Source organism: Coregonus lavaretus (assembly GCF_964263955.1).
Source record: "Coregonus lavaretus genome assembly, chromosome: 24".
NCBI classification, from domain to species: domain Eukaryota; kingdom Metazoa; phylum Chordata; class Actinopteri; order Salmoniformes; family Salmonidae; genus Coregonus; species Coregonus lavaretus.
In genome coordinates, this window is record NC_140011.1 from 34,520,898 (window position 1) to 34,539,168 (window position 18,271).

The window sequence follows — 18,271 nt, forward strand, 5'->3', positions numbered from 1 at the left end:
TCACATAATCTTCTTCTTTTGTCTCCTTTTGGAGTCTTTTCTTTATAGTCCAACGCTTAGGTCTTTCAAATCAGTACTGCACTGGAGCTCATTATTTAGATTGGGTTGATGTACATTTGGTTTTAGACATGTAAATAGAGTGATAAGTAGTCTCTAGGGCACCTCAAATGCCAAACTGGATCAAGCACCGCCAGGGCCATAATGGGAAGGACTTAAGAATGGCCATTTTAAGTGCTCCTCCCATCACATTTTAACAGACAGGCCTACATATAGAACAGGCATTTCCAGGCTACACTAGAACATATGCCTCTTACATACCAGAATAAATGTATAATTCCTTTCAGTGATTGTGTGCCATTTGTGTATTCATGTGTGTGTGGTAGTGAATGTAAATGTAGTGTATTGGTCTGCTGTGTTGTGTGCAGTAAGCAGCAGGGAAGGATAAGCCTGGGTAGAGGAACGGCCATTCATCTTGGTAGTGACAGGTTTAGGTCAGATGATCCATTGGTGCTGATACTGACTCTGAGTGGAGGAGAGAAGTAGAGCTACGCTACCAAGCCTGGACACTCCCTACAGGCTACGCTACCAAGCCTGGCCACTCCCTACAGGCTACGCTACCAATCCTGGCCACTCCCTACAGGCTACGCTACCAATCCTGGCCACTCCCTACAGGCTACGCTACCAAGCCTGGCCACTCCCTACAGGCTACGCTACCAATCCTGGCCACTCCCTACAGGCTACGCTACCAAGCCTGGCCACTCCCTACAGGCTACGCTACCAAGCCTGGCCACTCCCTACAGGCTACGCTACCAAGCCTGGCCACTCCCTACAGGCTACGCTACCAAGCCTGGCCACTCCCTACAGGCTACGCTACCAAGCCTGGCCACTCCCTACAGGCTACGCTACCAAGCCTGGCCACTCCCTACAGGCTACGCTACCAAGCCTGGCCACTCCCTACAGGTTTCACTACCAAGCCTGGCCACTCCCTACAGGCTACGCTACCAAGCCTGGCCACTCCCTACAGGCTACGCTACCAAGCCTGGCCACTCCCTACAGGCTACACTACCAAGCCTGGCCACTCCCTACAGGCTACGCTACCAAGCCTGGCCACTGCCTACAGGCTACGCTACCAAGCCTGGCCACTCCCTACAGGCTACGCTACCAAGCCTGGCCACTCCCTACAGGCTACGCTACCAATCCTGGCCACTCCCTACAGGCTACGCTACCAAGCCTGGCCACTCCCTACAGGCTTCACTACCAAGCCTGGCCACTCCCTACAGGCTACGCTACCAAGCCTGGCCACTCCCTACAGGCTACGCTACCAAGCCTGGCCACTCCCTACAGGCTACGCTACCAAGCCTGGCCACTCCCTACAGGCTACGCTACCAAGCCTGGCCACTCCCTACAGGTTTCACTACCAAGCCTGGCCACTCCCTACAGGTTTCACTACCAAGCCTGGCCACTCCCTACAGGCTACGCTACCAAGCCTGGCCACTCCCTACAGGCTACGCTACCAATCCTGGCCACTCCCTACAGGCTACGCTACCAAGCCTGGCCACTCCCTACAGGCTACGCTACCAAGCCTGGCCACTCCCTACAGGTTTCACTACCAAGCCTGGCCACTCCCTACAGGCTACACTACCAAGCCTGGCCACTCCCTACAGGCTACGCTACCAAGCCTGGCCACTCCCTACAGGCTACGCTACCAATCCTGGCCACTCCCTACAGGCTACGCTACCAAGCCTGGCCACTCCCTACAGGCTACGCTACCAAGCCTGGCCACTCCCTACAGGTTTCACTACCAAGCCTGGCCACTCCCTACAGGCTACGCTACCAAGCCTGGACACTCCCTACAGGCTACGCTACCAATCCTGGCCACTCCCTACAGGCTACGCTACCAAGCCTGGCCACTCCCTACAGGCTACGCTACCAAGCCTGGCCACTCCCTACAGGTTTCAAAGCCTATTTTTACATAATAGCTACACAGGCCACTGCACACTCAGCTCCCTCTCCCATACCTCGTCACACCTCTCTATAGCAGAGAGCTTAGTAACAAGGGGAAGTCATAACATACATGATTACTGTACAGTATCAGTGTAGGAGTGATATGTTTTAGGCAGGGTCCATTTCCTAACCCCCTGCCTGCCCTCTCACTGGGTCCTTGACTGAAGGAGTTGGCCTGTGTGCTTTAATGTTGTGGTTCCTTTCTTTCAGCACTCTACCCCTCTGGAACCAAACCCAAATCAGCCCAGGGGGCCTATAATAACCAAGGTCAGTGGGGTCATGCCGACATCACACTGACATCATATTATGTCTGCTGGAGACCACTGAGTTGGCCTGGGTGGGGCCAGGGGCTGGGGACGGAGAGGGCCCTGTCTTTCACACACCACACTGGTCCTGCACTGGTCCAAACTGATACAGCATAGTCACAGAGATAATCTAACCCTATCACCATAAACAGCCATATTTGGTATAGATTTGGATCCTGTTGCTTAATCGGATTTGCACATCAAAATGTATTTTGATGATGGCCATTGCAGGAGACAGAGGGGAGTGTATGTAGCTCAGTATTTAATAAGCATCACTAAAAGCAGAATTGATCCCCTTCAATTGGCGATGGCAAATCTGGACTGAACTCAAAGCCCTTTAGTTAACCCTTTAAAAGTCTCAATATATAAGGCGATTTCAGATAAGTCAAATCTGTTATTTTAAGAACCCTTCTGTCATCTTTGGGCCATACCATTTCCTCTCCCTGGGGGTGTAGCAGAGCATTCCATATACTAAACCACTCTGCCAGAGAGAGGGGTGGGTGGGGTGAGAGTGGTGTAGAGGGGAAGCGAGTGCCTAATATGCTCTTTGGGTGTGAAGTATTTTTAAATGCCCGCTGGCATTTCACACGAGCACTGGCACACAGACATCTGGCTGTGTGTGTCACTCCTGGTGCGTGAAGGTTAGGAGAGAGGAGACAGACAGACAGACAGACACTGTGTGATCAGCTCTCAGCAGACAGGAAAGTCAGACAGAGAGGAGGGTGGAGGGATGGACACTAGAGGATAGAGGAGGGAGGAGGGTGGAGGGATGGACACTAGAGGATAGAGGAGGGTGGAGGGATGGACACTAGAGGAGGGAGGAGGGTGGAGGGATGGACACTAGAGGATAGAGGAGGGTGGAGGGATGGACACTAGAGGATAGAGGAGGGTGGAGGGATGGACACTAGAGGAGGGAGGAGGGTGGAGGGATGGACACTAGAGGAGGGAGGAGGGTGGAGGGATGGACACTAGAGGATAGAGGAGGGAGGAGGGTGGAGGGATGGACACTAGAGGAGGGAGGAGGGAGGAGGGTGGAGGGATGGACACTAGAGGATAGAGGAGGGAGGAGGGTGGAGGGATGGACACTAGAGGATAGAGGAGGGAGGAGGATGGAGGGATGGACACTAGAGGATAGAGGAGGGAGGAGGGTGGAGGGATGGACACTAGATGATAGAGGAGGGAGGAGGGTGGAGGGATGGACACTAGAGGATAGAGGAGGGAGGAGGGATGGACACTAGAGGGTGGAGGGATGGACACTAGAGGAGGGAGGAGGGTGGAGGGATGGACACTAGAGGATAGAGGAGGGAGGAGGGTGGAGGGATGGACACTAGAGGATAGAGGAGGGAGGAGGGTGGAGGGATGGACACTAGAGGAGGGAGGAGGGTGGAGGGATGGACACTAGAGGATAGAGGAGGGAGGAGGGTGGAGGGATGGACATTAGAGGATAGAGGAGGGAGGAGGGTGGAGGGATGGACACTAGAGGATAGAGGAGGGAGGAGGGTGGAGGGATGGACACTAGAGGATCGTAGGATGGAAGAAAACAAAGACTGCACTACTGAGAGCATAGAGATGAAGGTGGAAGAAAAGAGATACTGAGGGAGGAGAGTGGATGGTTTGGGGAATAGAGATATTGAGAGAAGAGAGAGTAGGGTGGAGGAATAGAAAGGCTGTGTAGTACTGAAGGGAAGGCAGAGAAGGGGGAGTGGAGAGGGGAGTGAAGCGGAGGGAGGAGAAGAGGATGTCTAGGAGTCTTTGTGGCTGTCGGCTTCATGCTGCACTGTTTACACTGATTAATGCAATGACCCAGAATAAACTGCATGACATACAGTGGGGAAAAAAAGTATTTAGTCAGCCACCAATTGTGCAAGTTCTCCCACTTAAAAAGATGAGAGAGGCCTGTAATTTTCATCATAGGTACACGTCAACTATGACAGACAAAATGAGAAAAGAAAATCCAGAAAATCACATTGTAGGATTTTTAATGAATTTATTTGCAAATGATGGTGGAAAATAAGTATTTGGTCAATAACAAAAGTTTCTCAATACTTTGTTATATACCCTTTGTTGGCAATGACACAGGTCAAACGTTTTCTGTAAGTCTTCACAAGGTTTTCACACACTGTTGCTGGTATTTTGGCCCATTCCTCCATGCAGATCTCCTCTAGAGCAGTGATGTTTTGGGGCTGTCGCTGGGCAACACGGACTTTCAACTCCCTCCAAAGATTTTCTATGGGGTTGAGATCTGGAGACTGGCTAGGCCACTCCAGGACCTTGAAATGCTTCTTACGAAGCCACTCCTTCGTTGCCCGGGCGGTGTGTTTGGGATCATTGTCATGCTGAAAGACCCAGCCACGTTTCATCTTCAATGCCCTTGCTGATGGAAGGAGGTTTTCACTCAAAATCTCACGATACATGGCCCCATTCATTCTTTCCTTTACACGGATCAGTCGTCCTGGTCCCTTTGCAGAAAAACAGCCCCAAAGCATGATGTTTCCACCCCCATGCTTCACAGTAGGTATGGTGTTCTTTGGATGCAACTATATTTTGGTTTCATCTGACCATATGACATTCTCCCAATCCTCTTCTGGATCATCCAAATGCACTCTAGCAAACTTCAGACGGGCCTGGACATGTACTGGCTTAAGCAGGGGGACACGTCTGGCACTGCAGGATTTGAGTCCCTGGCGGCGTAGTGTGTTACTGATGGTAGGCTTTGTTACTTTGGTCCCAGCTCTCTGCAGGTCATTCACTAGGTCCCCCCGTGTGGTTCTGGGATTTTTGCTCACCGTTCTTGTGATCATTTTGACCCTACGGGGTGAGATCTTGCGTGGAGCCCCAGATCGAGGGAGATTATCAGTGGTCTTGTATGTCTTCCATTTCCTAATAATTGCTCCCACAGTTGATTTCTTCAAACCAAGCTGCTTACCTATTGCAGATTCAGTCTTCCCAGCCTGGTGCAGGTCTACAATTTTGTTTCTGGTGTCCTTTGACAGCTCTTTGGTCTTGGCCATAGTGGAGTTTGGAGTGTGACTGTTTGAGGTTGTGGACAGGTGTCTTTTATACTGATAACAAGTTCAAACAGGTGCCATTAATACAGGTAACGAGTGGAGGACAGAGGAGCCTCTTAAAGAAGAAGTTACAGGTCTGTGAGAGCCAGAAATCTTGCTTGTTTGTAGGTGACCAAATACTTATTTTCCACCATAATTTGCAAATAAATTCATTAAAAATCCTACAATGTGATTTTCTGGATTTTTTTTCCTCAATTTGTCTGTCATAGTTGACGTGTACCTATGATGAAAAGTACAGGCCTCTCTCATCTTTTTAAGTGGGAGAACTTGCACAATTGGTGGCTGACTAAATACTTTTTCCCCCCACTGTACACAACTACTGTAAAGACAGTAAACTTCACTGCTCTGCATACAGTCTACAGACAGTAAACCTCACCGCCCTGCATACAGTCGACAGACAGTAAACCTCACCACTCTGTATACAGTCTACAAACAGTAAACCTCACCACTCTGTATACAGTCTACAGACAGTAAACCTCACCACTCTGTATACAGTCTACAAACAGTAAACCTCACCACTCTGTATACGGTCTACAGACAGTAAACCTCACCACTCTGCATACAGTCCACAGACAGTAAACCTCACCACTCTGCATACAGTCTACAAACAGTAAACCTCACCACTCTGTATACAGTCTACAAACAGTAAACCTCACCACTCTGTATACAGTCTACAGACAGTAAACCTCACCACTCTGCATACAGTCGACAGACAGTAAACCTCACCACTCTGCATACAGTCTACAAACAGTAAACCTCACCACTCTGTATACAGTCTACAAACAGTAAACCTCACCACTCTGCATACAGTCTACAGACAGTAAACCTCACCACTCTGTATACAGTCTACAAACAGTAAACCTCACCACTCTGTATACAGTCTACAGACAGTAAACCTCACCGCCCTGCATACAGTCTACAGACAGTAAACCTCACCACTCTGCATACAATCTACAGACAGTAAACTTCACTGCTCTGCATACAGTCTACAGACAGTAAACTTCACTGCTCTGCATACAGTCTACAGACAGTAAACTTCACTGCTCTGCATACACAATATATAATTGCTGTACACACAGAAACCACGCAGACTGAAGCTCGCTATGAAGCTAGTCTTTGTACAACAGACACCACCAAACTACCACATAATCCCCCTTACTGAAAACATTGCAGCAACAACAGACTTCACTAAAGACACATCTGTATGCCATTTGGCAATCAATTATAATGTTAGTGTTCATGTCAGTCTGTTTGTATAAACGTCTGTTTCTTTGCCAATGCTGCCTTTTATGTGAAAGATGCTACTGTGGTTACTGTGACCTGTTTGTCTGATGCTCACACACTGTGTGTGTGTGTGTGTGTGTGTGTGTGTGTGTGTGTGTGCGTCTGCGTTTCTCTCCACAGAAGGGTGCAGGATGATGAAGAAGAAAGGTTCTAAGAGTCCAGGTCCGATCCGTCGCAGCAAGTCTCCTGCTGAATCCAGTAAGCTCATTATTGTCTGATCTACTATGTGACTTCCTGCTGGCCCACATAGACTTTATTACAGAGTTACTACTACTACTCACCCCTTTACTATCAACATCCATCCATCCACCTTGATCATTCTAAATGCAGCTAGATTTAAACCAACTGATATGGATGCATGTGGTTATTATTGTTTTTATATGTCATTAACATGATATTAGTTTTTCTGTTCTATTGATTTAGTTTCATTATTTTTTTTAATGTTGAATTATATGTCTGTAATTTGCATGTCCAGGATTTGATTGCGCAGTCAGGGTGTTTAAACCCTGGTGCCAGTTGTCTGTCCTGTCTGTCCTGTCTGTCTATCCTGTGAGTGAGACAGTGAGGCAGTGGTTACTGGTGGGCACTGCCCTCAAACCTCAACACAATACCTTCTGCATGCCGTGTTGCCCAATACCCCCCAAAAAATCCAGCCTTTGTTTGATTAGGATAATGTGAGCAGATTATGAATTACAAAATGATACTAATCCAGATCTGCTGTCCTTAAGCATTTACGAAAATATGAAATATGGAAAGAAAGCAAAGGTAGTGCAGGATTGTAAATACCTCACATCTGTCTCTAGCGCTTAGCTGTCTATGTCAAGGAGGGGGCCAACAAGATAGACAGACAGAGATTTGAAGAGAACACTCAGGAATGGGCAGCAGTCTCCCTCAGCACTAACTACTAGACCAGTTATAACTACTAGACCAGTTATAACTACTAGACCAGTTATAACTACTAGATCCGTTATAACTACTAGACCAGTTATAACTACTAGACCAGTTATAACTACTAGACCAGTTATAACTACTAGACCAGTTATAACTACTAGACCAGTTATAACTACTAGATCCGTTATAACTACTCATCATAAGGGTCAGCGGGTTCACTAGACAGGTGAAAGGTTGATGGCACAAGACTGTTAATTAGGCACTTTATTCTCCCACCTTGAACATTTATTGAGCACCAATTCATCCAGTGAAGTGTACACGTAGGCTAAGATACGCACACACCATTAAGGTGCTATCCTAGCTGACATGTGTCACACCGACTGATTGGTATAGAGTGGCATGCTCCCTGGTCTGGTGTCCCCCTGTCACCATTGCACCCTCTGTCACTCCACAGTGAGGTGGTTGCTCAGACTGGCGTCACTGATCAAACGTTGGCTATTTTACGTACATTTTTGCACCTCCATTAAGTATGATGTGTTACGTTTAATATTTCAGTGCGTAACGGTGGGGACCGGGCTTGTAAAGGCAGCAGATGGACAGCCAAGTGGCTAGTCCTTCTAATGTGTCCAAGGTTAAACGGCCTCTTTACTGTGGTGAGGGTAGAGGGGCCACCCGGGTGGGTGATGGAATAGGGATCAGGAGGAGTGGGGGGACACTTAGGGTAGGAACAGGGGTAGAGGGTGCCAGTGCTGGCCTGTTATCTGGGCTGATGAAGCCATAACATGAGCAGCAGAACGTGAGACAAATGTCTCAATGAAAACGATTTATACAGCCTCCACAGAGGTCCACATTTTACACCGCAGTCAGACACATTATCAAAATAGTTCCATTTTAAAGGACATCATCACACTGTTTTATGTTTGCTATTTCAATATCGTATGTAAGTCATCCAAAATATACCCTTTTAACAATCATACAGTTTTGGATGGAGTACTGATACTGTCACGATCGTTGGTTAGAGATGAGGACCAAGGCGCAGCGTTGAAGGTGAACATATCCTTTTATTACTGATCACACGATCAAAACAATAAACGATAACGTGACGTCTACAGTTTAACACAAACCGAAATGAACAAGAAACCACAAACACAAAGTGAAAGACAGACAGTTAAATATGGCTCCCAATCAGAGACACCCAGCTGACACTCGTTGCCTCTGATTGGGAGTCACTCAGCCCAACATAGAAAATCAAACATAGAATTACACACCCTGGCTCAACATAACATAGTCCCCAGAGCCAGGGCGTGACAGTACCCCCCCCCAAAGGCGCGGACTCCGGCCGCGCCAAACAACCACAACAGGGGAGGGACCGGGTGGGCACTCCGCCTCGGCGGCGGATCCGGCTCCGGACATGACCCAGGCACGGGTTGTGCTGGACTGACGACGCACACCCCTGGCTTGATGCGTGGAGGAGGAACGGGCCGGACCGGGCTGACGAAGCGCACCCCTGACTTGGTGCGGGGAGCAGGAATGAGCCGGACCGGGCTGACGACGCGCACCACTGACCCGGTGCGGGGAGCTTGGACGGGCCGGACCGGGCTGGCGACGCGCACCACAGACTTGGTGCGGAGAGCAGGAACGGGCCGGACAGGGCTGACGAAACGCACCATAGACTTGGTGCGGAGAGCAGGCACGGGCCGTGCCGGACTGACGACGCACACCACTGGCTTGGTGCGGGAAGCTTGGATGGGCCGGACTGGGCTGGCGACGCGCACCACAGACTTGGTGCGGAGAGCAGGAACGGGCCGGACAGGGCTGACGAAACGCACCATAGACTTGGTGCGGAGAGCAGGCACGGGCCGTGCCGGACTGACGACGCACACCACTGGCTTGGTGCGGGAAGCTTGGATGGGCCGGACTGGGCTGGCGACGCGCACCACAGACTTGGTGCGGAGCGCAGGAACGGGCCGGGCTGGGCTGTCGACGCACACCGTAGGTTTGGTGCGGGGAGCAGGAATAGACCGGACCGTACTGGGGACACACACCACTGGCTCTACACCGGGATCTGGAACGGGCCGGACCGGACTGGCAACACACGCCAGTACCTCTCGCCGTGCCTCTACACCCTCCATCCCCTCTTCTACCAGTGGCCCCCGTAACCTGGCGGCCTCCTCTGCAACCCCGCTGGACCGCTCCATAGCGGCCTCCTGCTGCCCCGACGTCGTGAGCCCCCCCCTAAAAATTTTCTGGGGGTCTCTCCTCCCCGTGGGCCAGGCCTCCATCATTCTCGCCAGACTCTCACCCCACTGCTCCAAACTCCAACCTCTCTCCTCTTCTCTTGGCTTGGCCCAGTCGAGACTCCTACTCAACTGCTCCCAAGTCCATCCTCTCTCTTCTTCATGCTGCTTGGTCCTGTTATGGTGGTTTCTTCTGTCACGATCGTTGGTTAGAGATGAGGACCAAGGCGCAGCGTTGAAGGTGAACATATCCTTTTATTACTGATCACACGATCAAAACAATAAACGATAACGTGACGTCTACAGTTTAACACAAACCGAAATGAACAAGAAACCACAAACACAAAGTGAAAGACAGACAGTTAAATATGGCTCCCAATCAGAGACACCCAGCTGACACTCGTTGCCTCTGATTGGGAGTCACTCAGCCCAACATAGAAAATCAAACATAGAATTACACACCCTGGCTCAACATAACATAGTCCCCAGAGCCAGGGCGTGACAGATACACTGATGTTTTAGCTTTCATTGTTTCATACATTGAGGCAGAAATACAGTATGTTGCTGTTGCTGTGGCTTGGTCTGAAATTATTTATTGTATATTTATTAAATGTTTATCATGGTGGGTTATTGATATGGTTTCTAGCTTTCAAGTAAACTCAAGCCTGAATGCCAGCATGCTTGCTCCTTTTTATACACCTTCCCAATATTAACTCTTCTAACTCCTTCCTCCAATGGTGCTTTTGGTTTGACTCGTTTGTTCACTCTTTTGTTTTGCTGTTTATGTTTGTTTAGTTTTATTGCACATTTTTGTTATTTTTCTTCAATTGAAATAAAAGCCATGTTTTCAGGTATCTGTGGTGCATGTTTCTGTGTACCGCTGCTTCTTTCCGAAACACCCTGCATTTCTTTTTTTTTATACGATTTATATTTAAAGGCTGGAATCAGACTAAAGGTTGGCTGTATGTGACAGGAAAACGTCATCTCCTGGCCACCATACTACCCTACAGCATATACACCCATAGACCAATCTTCTGAAATAGGCATGGACAAGAATAGATTAAAGCATATCTTCATTGCCTTCCCAACCTAGTTCTGTACATACTGCTTTCATGTCATTATTTCTTGGCTTTTTAGTTCTGGTTTTCTGATTTTAGTTAAATAGACATTTTAGATTCGGATGAAGATATTCACTTTATGGAATTGGAGTTGGCTTCATCTGCAAAGCTCTGCTCTTGCTCCACTGTACCTGTTTACAATTCAGCCTGGCAGAGAGACTGGCCATCTGTTTTAAAGTCTTTCCTTCGGGATTCAGTTTTGCTCTTTAAAAAGTCTTACTCCACCAACTACGACATCACACCATTCTCAGATGTAAACACTGTCTAGGCCAGGAGTATCTTAGCAACCTGAAAGGGCTGTAGAGTAATGGCCAAACGTCCTCCGGTAGAGAGGAACAAACAGGGACCCAGTCAGTCAGCCACCCAGAGAGACTCTGTCCACAGCCAAGTGAGGGCCAAGGACTCAATCAATCAAATGTATTTTATAAAGTCCTTTTTACATCAGCAGTTGTCATAAAGTGCTATACAGATACCCAGCCTAAAACTCCACAGAGCAAGTAATGCAGATGTAGAAGCACAGTGGCTAGGAAAAACACCCTAGAAAGGCAGGAACCTAGGAAGAAACCCAGAGAGGAATCAGGCTCTGAGGGGTGGCCAGTCCTCTTCTGGCTGTGACAGACAGTACTCCTGGCATACAGGTCTTAAACACGGTCTAATTCACTGGTCTGCATACAGGTCTTATACACGGTCTAATTCACTGGTCTGCATACAGGTCTTAAACACGGTCTAATTCACTGGTCTGCATACAGGTCTTAAACACGGTCTAATTCACTGGTCTGCATACAGGTCTTAAACACGGTCTAATTCACTGGTCTGCATACAGGTCTTACACACTGTCTAATTCACTGGTCTGCATACAGGTCTTAAACACTGTCTAATTCACTGGTCTGCATACAGGTCTTACACACGGTCTAATTCACTGGTCTGCATACAGGTCTTAAACACGGTCTAATTCACTGGTCTGCATACAGGTCTTAAACACGGTCTAATTCACTGGTCTGCATACAGGTCTTAAACACGGTCTAATTCACTGGTCTGCATACAGGTCTTACACACTGTCTAATTCACTGGTCTGCATACAGGTCTTAAACACTGTCTAATTCACTGGTCTGCATACAGGTCTTACACACGGTCTAATTCACTGGTCTGCATACAGGTCTTAAACACGGTCTAATTCACTGGTCTGCATACAGGTCTTAAACACGGTCTAATTCACTGCTCTCTCTCTTTTTCTCTCTCCCTTTACCTCTTTTATTCTCTCTCTTTACACCTCCTTTTCTTTCTCACTCCGTCTGGGTTCTCACAGCCAACGGGACGGGCTCCAGCAGCCAGCTCTCTACCCCAATTTCCAAGCAGTCCCCCACCTCCACCCCCAACAGCCCAGGCATCCACCGCAAGCAGAAGGTACCCCATCCTCTCCACTACCTCACTACCACTACCTATCCCTCCCTCTCTCTTTCCCCTCCCTCTCTCTTTCCCTGTTCTCTCTCATACTGCCTTCTCTCTTAATCTCTCTCGTACTTCACCTAGAAGCCCATAGCTCAGCTCAGAACTCATTGAAGAGGATCTGTCCCCTAGCTCAGGGGTTTTCAAACGAGGATCCACGGCTCCCTAGGGGTCCACTGAGGTACTTCAGGGGGTCCGCAAACGTTTTTTATTTTATTTTATGTATCTGCATCCCTTATGAAAGAAGTTAGAGGTAGTTTCACTAGCCAATGCTAACTAGCGTTAGCGCAATGACTGGAAGTCTACAGGAACAGTTAGCATGCTAGCTGTTTCTGTTCAACCGACTCTAGGGAAGTAGATAAATGGCTTTATTGCCAAAATCTCGAACTATCGCTTTAATATGGAGGAAATTACAGTCATTGGAGCTAATTACAGCTAATTACAGGGTTTTTTCTGTATAGAAAATTCTTAGGTGGGACGTCTGTGGTAATTTTCAGGATGGAAAAACTGTTTCAGTGTCAATTTAAACGTCCAAAACCAGATCGAATGCATGCAGAAATAATATTTAACAATCAAATAAAAGCTAGACACTAGCTAGGTTTCCACTCAATTGGCAACAGATTTTCATGTGAATATTCTAAAATCCGCATAAAGAACATATGCGCATTTTCCCACCAGTGGTGTGTTTCCACCAAACTGAAATCAGTGCTTGATGACGTATTGCAAACAAAATGTATTTCTTCTCTTTAGTTTTCATGTACCGAATAAAAATCGAAAGTTCAATATGTTTCCATTGCATTTTCAACTCTACCGATAGTTTTGTCACAAAAACTGTTGCGTTAAATAGCAAATGTGCCTACTCTGGCAGATACAGTGTCGGTAGTCTGTGTCATATGGGTAGGCTAGTCTACATGATGAGATTATTATGGATAAGAGCCAGAATATTTTTCTTTGTGAAACGGCAGTCAAGCATCGATCATCATATCACCAGAATCAGACCCTCGATATTTATTGGAAAGGAGTATCAAGATCACCGTGCACTGTGGAAATTCATCATAAATGATTTAATCTGTAGCCTAATAAACAGCATGGTTTCCCGAGTCGTAGTGGGAGGACCACACACCATATCATCGCGTGACTTCGATATGATGGTTATTATATCAATATTTGCACATAAAGCCTTTTCCACCGCCATTTCTTGCATAATACATTTTACAGACACAGGGGAAAATAATAAAGGAAAATATATTTTAAAATATATATATACAGTGGGGAGAACAAGTATTTGATACACTGCCGATTTTGCAGGTTTACCTACTTACAAAGCATGTAGAGGTCTGTAATTTTTATCATAGGTACACTTCAACTGTGAGAGACGGAATCTAAAACAAAAATCCAGAAAATCACATTGTATGATTTTTAAGTAATTAATTTGCATTTTATTGCATGACATAAGTATTTGATACATCAGAAAAGCAGAACTTGATATTTGGTACAGAAACCTTTGTTTGCAATTACAGAGATCATACGTTTCCTGTAGGTCTTGACCAGGTTTGCACACACTGCAGCAGGGATTTTGGCCCACTCCTCCATACAGACCTTCCTCAGATCCTTCAGGTTTCGGGGCTGTCGCTGGGCAATACGGACTTTCAGCTCCCTCCAAAGATTTTCTATTGGGTTCAGGCCACTCCAGGACCTTGAGATGCTTCTTACGGAGCCACTCCTTAGTTGCCCCGGCTGTGTGTTTCGGGTCGTTGTCATGCTGGAAGACCCAGCCACGACCCATCTTCAATGCTCTTACTGAGGGAAGGAGGTTGTTGGCCAAGATCTCGCGATACATGGCCCCATCCATCCTCCCCTCAATACAGTGCAGTCGTCCTGTCCCCTTTACAGAAAAGCATCCCCAAAGAATGATGTTTCCACCTCCATGCTTCACGGTTGGGATGGTGTTCTTGGGGTTGTACTCATCCTTCTTCTTCCTCCAAACACGGCGAGTGGAGTTTAGACCAAAAAGCTCTATTTTTGTCTCATCAGACCACATGACCTTCTCCCATTCCTCCTCTGGATCATCCAGATGGTCATTGGCAAACTTCAGATGGGCCTGGACATGCACTGGCTTGAGCAGGGGGACCTTGCGTGCGCTGCAGGATTTTAATCCATGATGGCGTAGTGTGTTACTAATGGTTTTCTTTGAGACTGTGGTCCCAGCTCTCTTCAGGTCATTGACCAGGTCCTGCCGTGTAGTTCTGGGCTGATCCCTCACCTTCCTCATGATCATTGATGCCCCACAAGGTGAGATCTTGCATGGAGCCCCAGACCGAGGGTGATTGACCGTCATCTTGAACTTCTTCCATTTTCTAATAATTGCGCCAACAGTTGTTGCCTTCTCACCAAGCTGCTTGCCAATTGTCCTGTAGCCCATCCCAGCCTTGTGCAGGTTTACAATTTTATCCCTGATGTCCTTACACAGCTCTCTAGTCTTGGCCATTGTGGAGAGGTTGGAGTCTGTTTGATTGAGCGTGTGGACAGGTGTCTTTTTTACAGGTAACGAGTTCAAACAGGTGCAGTTAATACAGGTAATGAGTGGAGAACAGGAGGGCTTCTTAAAGAAAAACTAACAGGTCTGTGAGAGACGGAATTCTTACTGGTTGGTAGGTGATCAAATACTTATGTCATGCAATAAAATGCAAATTAATTACTTAAAAATCATAATGTGATTTTCTGGATTTTTGTTTTAGATTCCGTCTCTCAAAGTTGAAGTGTACCTATGATAAAAATTACAGACCTCTACATGCTTTGTAAGTAGGGTAAACCTGCAAAATCGGCAGTGTATCAAATACTTGTTCTCCCCACTGTATATGGGGGATTGGAAATGATGCAGACAATTAAATTGATAGAAGCCACAATCTACAGTGCATTCGGAAAGTATTCAGACCCCTTTACTTTTTCCACATTTTGTTACGTTACAGCCTTATTCTAAAATGGATTAAATTGCTTTTTTCCCTCATCAATCTACACACAATACCCCATAATGACAACGCAAAAACAGGTTTGTAGAATCTTTAATACATTTGCAAAGATTTCTAAAAACCTGTTTTTGCTTTGTCATTATGGGGTATTGATGAGGATTTGTATTTATTTAATCCATTTTAGAATAAGGCTGTAATGTAACAAAATGTGGAAAAGGGGAAGGGGTCTGAATACTTTCAGAATGCACTGTATCTGCAATATTAAAGCTGATCTACCCCCTAAAAAAAAGATAAAGTAAAATATATATATATATATAGTTACAGACACAAAAGATTCTCATGTTGAATGGACAAATTATCTGTCGGCATTAATGAAATTGTACATAAACTTCCTGTTTCCATCACAACTGTCGTGATTTTATTTTATACGGTAAGACTTTACACGCATAAAAACTGTGGATGGTTAGTCAGGGAGAATCGAAAATTCCAAAAACTGGGCTTTCAGGGCACATGCCCATATATTTTTTTTAAATAATGTTTGAGCAGAGGAACACAGCATTAGCCATGGCAAAATGCATAGAATTGCAGGAAATTAGCTTTAAAACAGCAAAATTGTCTCTCAGCGCCATAAAAAAATTGGTAGAATTGCATAAAACGTGCTTTACAATAGCAAAATGTTCTCAATGCCGCCAAGATACCTTTCTAGCTAATAGACTATGTTAGAGTTTACACTTCCTCTTCCAGTGAACTGTGGGGAGGTCAGAATAATGACACTGTCTACCAAATCTATTCATAAAATGTTGATTACTTTTACTTGCCATTATCATTCATCTGATTATAAGAAAATATGGGATTTTTTATTTTATTTTTTGCTAATAGATACCTGGTCCGCCAGTTTGCCTTGGCGGGGGTCTCTGGGCAACAAAAGTTTGAAAACCCCTGCCCTAGCTCATTCAGATAATGATTTTCCATGTTTTTCCCTGTAGGATCTCTACCTGCCCCTATCTCTGGATGATGATGATTCTCTTGGGGAGTCTATGTAGAGCCTCCTGTCTGTTTCTCTGTCAGCTGCTGCTGCCTGCCTGTCTCCCCCTGGCCTACCACTCAGATGTATCTCTGATGCTCTCCACCTTCACTAACGGCCAGCGCTCTCTAGTGTTCCTGGAGGACTTCTCCATTTGAGCTCTCCCTGGTGCCACGTGTAAAGTCTACCTGGCCTTGGCCACAACGGCTGTTCCACCTTTTGCTGCTTGAGAATTCACGACTAGATCATGTTTTTTTATATCCTATGTTGTTAAGAATGTATATGCTGGGCGTATACAACAATGATGTATGAATTACCGCCTCTAACAAATTCACCAAATCATTATATTGTGTGAAAGTTCACTATTACATGTTTTTTGTTATGCTTTCAAAAGAGAGCTCATCATTTATTTACAAGCAATTTCAAAAAGGCAGTTCCCACAATATAACTACGAAGAGTATTTTTCTTCTTCTTAAAACCATGCATTCTGATACAGAGCAAACAACACATTTGAAAGATTTTCTAAATTCAAGTGAACAATTCCAAGCAGCAAATTGACTATTTCTCCAGGGGTGTAGTAGTCAGACTTGAGTCAAAGTAATAATAATGTCCCTCTGTGTCCATCTCTCTTTCTGTGCTATGGTTCAAGGTGTTAAAAGCAATGAGAACATTTTTAGGGGAAGGCTCTTTAGCCATGAGAGGTGAATATCCTTTTCATCTGTTGTAAATACTGTGTATAGCCATCGCAACATCCCAGCTAATGCCTAACATTCGTGCTTCCATCCAACGTCAATACAACGTCTGCCAAACGTTGAATCAACATAACATGTTTTCTGTGTATCATCTATCTATGAGAAGAAAGAGACACTGTAAGGCACAGTAAAGCCAAGCAGCTGTGAAACCGTTAGAGTAGGGGTACTGTGGGAAGTCCTATTAGTGTGTACAAGCCAACCAACCAACCAAAGCCAGAAAATTAGGCCCTTTTTAAAAACAAACAAGCACATATTTTTTCATTAAAAAAGGGTTTAGGATTTTTAAGTCTATTTTAGCATGATTACCTTTCCTCCTTTTTCAAGCTGATTCTAATAAGGAGATTTTAGTGTTAATGTGATAAAGCCAGGTGTACTATATTGAGGAAAGTTTTTAATAAACGAGCAATGTGTCAATCTGAAATGTAGATCATCTGTAATTCCCCAGTGGAGTCATACCTGTAAGCCACATGTACTGTCTGCATGTTACTGGGGCCTCCCATGAGGCCAATCGGACCAGACCATGTCCGTGTAGGGGAAATAGATTTTCACCAGCATAGAAATACAATAAGTAGAGCTTCTCACATTTTGCATGGCTAAATATCTTTTCTTTTTTCTTAATGATTGAATACAAAGTTTAGATAGGAGTAAATTGCATTTTTGGATTTGTAAAAAAAAAAAAAAAAAAAAATTGTCTTGATAAAATGATCTTAAAAGTAATATATATATGTCTAAAACAATAGCTGATTTTCCTTTTCTTGAAGAATAACACATGAATGGTTATAATAATGTCATGTTCATGGAGAGAATGTCCTATTAAATCTGATGAACACATTGTGCAATAGAAAGTGAATTAGGGCAGGCATACAGGGACATTTTTCTGTGGCAGTCATCGCAAGGAATAGTGTGACATACTAGACTATTAGGTAGACATACTATGTATTACGTATGTCAGGTGATCCAGTGTGCACCTCTCTCTGGATCTACCTGACTGCAAAAAACATCTGCTAAATCGGACCCAAGTGAGCAGCACAGCACCTTGACTACTCCCACCCTCTTTCTGCAGGGAGTGATGTCATTGTGATGTCAGCACTACAGCTAGTCCAACTGCAGGTCCACTTTTACACCGTCTGGGAATCAACACTTTGTAAAATAAAACCTTAGGAGTCAGTTTTT

General features: G+C 45.8%; 1 protein-coding gene across 1 annotated transcript in view; it reads left to right on the top strand.

The window, feature by feature from the left end:
* Positions 1-17,759, top strand: part of LOC311100200 (neuronal migration protein doublecortin-like) — a 93,658-nt gene extending 75,899 nt beyond the window's left edge. The window contains exons 5-8 of the mRNA XM_084141006.1: positions 2,215-2,271; positions 6,782-6,859; positions 12,214-12,311; positions 16,309-17,759. Coding sequence (XP_083997132.1) covers positions 2,215-2,271; positions 6,782-6,859; positions 12,214-12,311; positions 16,309-16,365 — 290 coding nt within the window. The 3' untranslated portion in view covers positions 16,366-17,759. The remainder of the gene's footprint in view (positions 1-2,214; positions 2,272-6,781; positions 6,860-12,213; positions 12,312-16,308) is intronic.
* Positions 17,760-18,271: the final 512 nt, after the last annotated feature.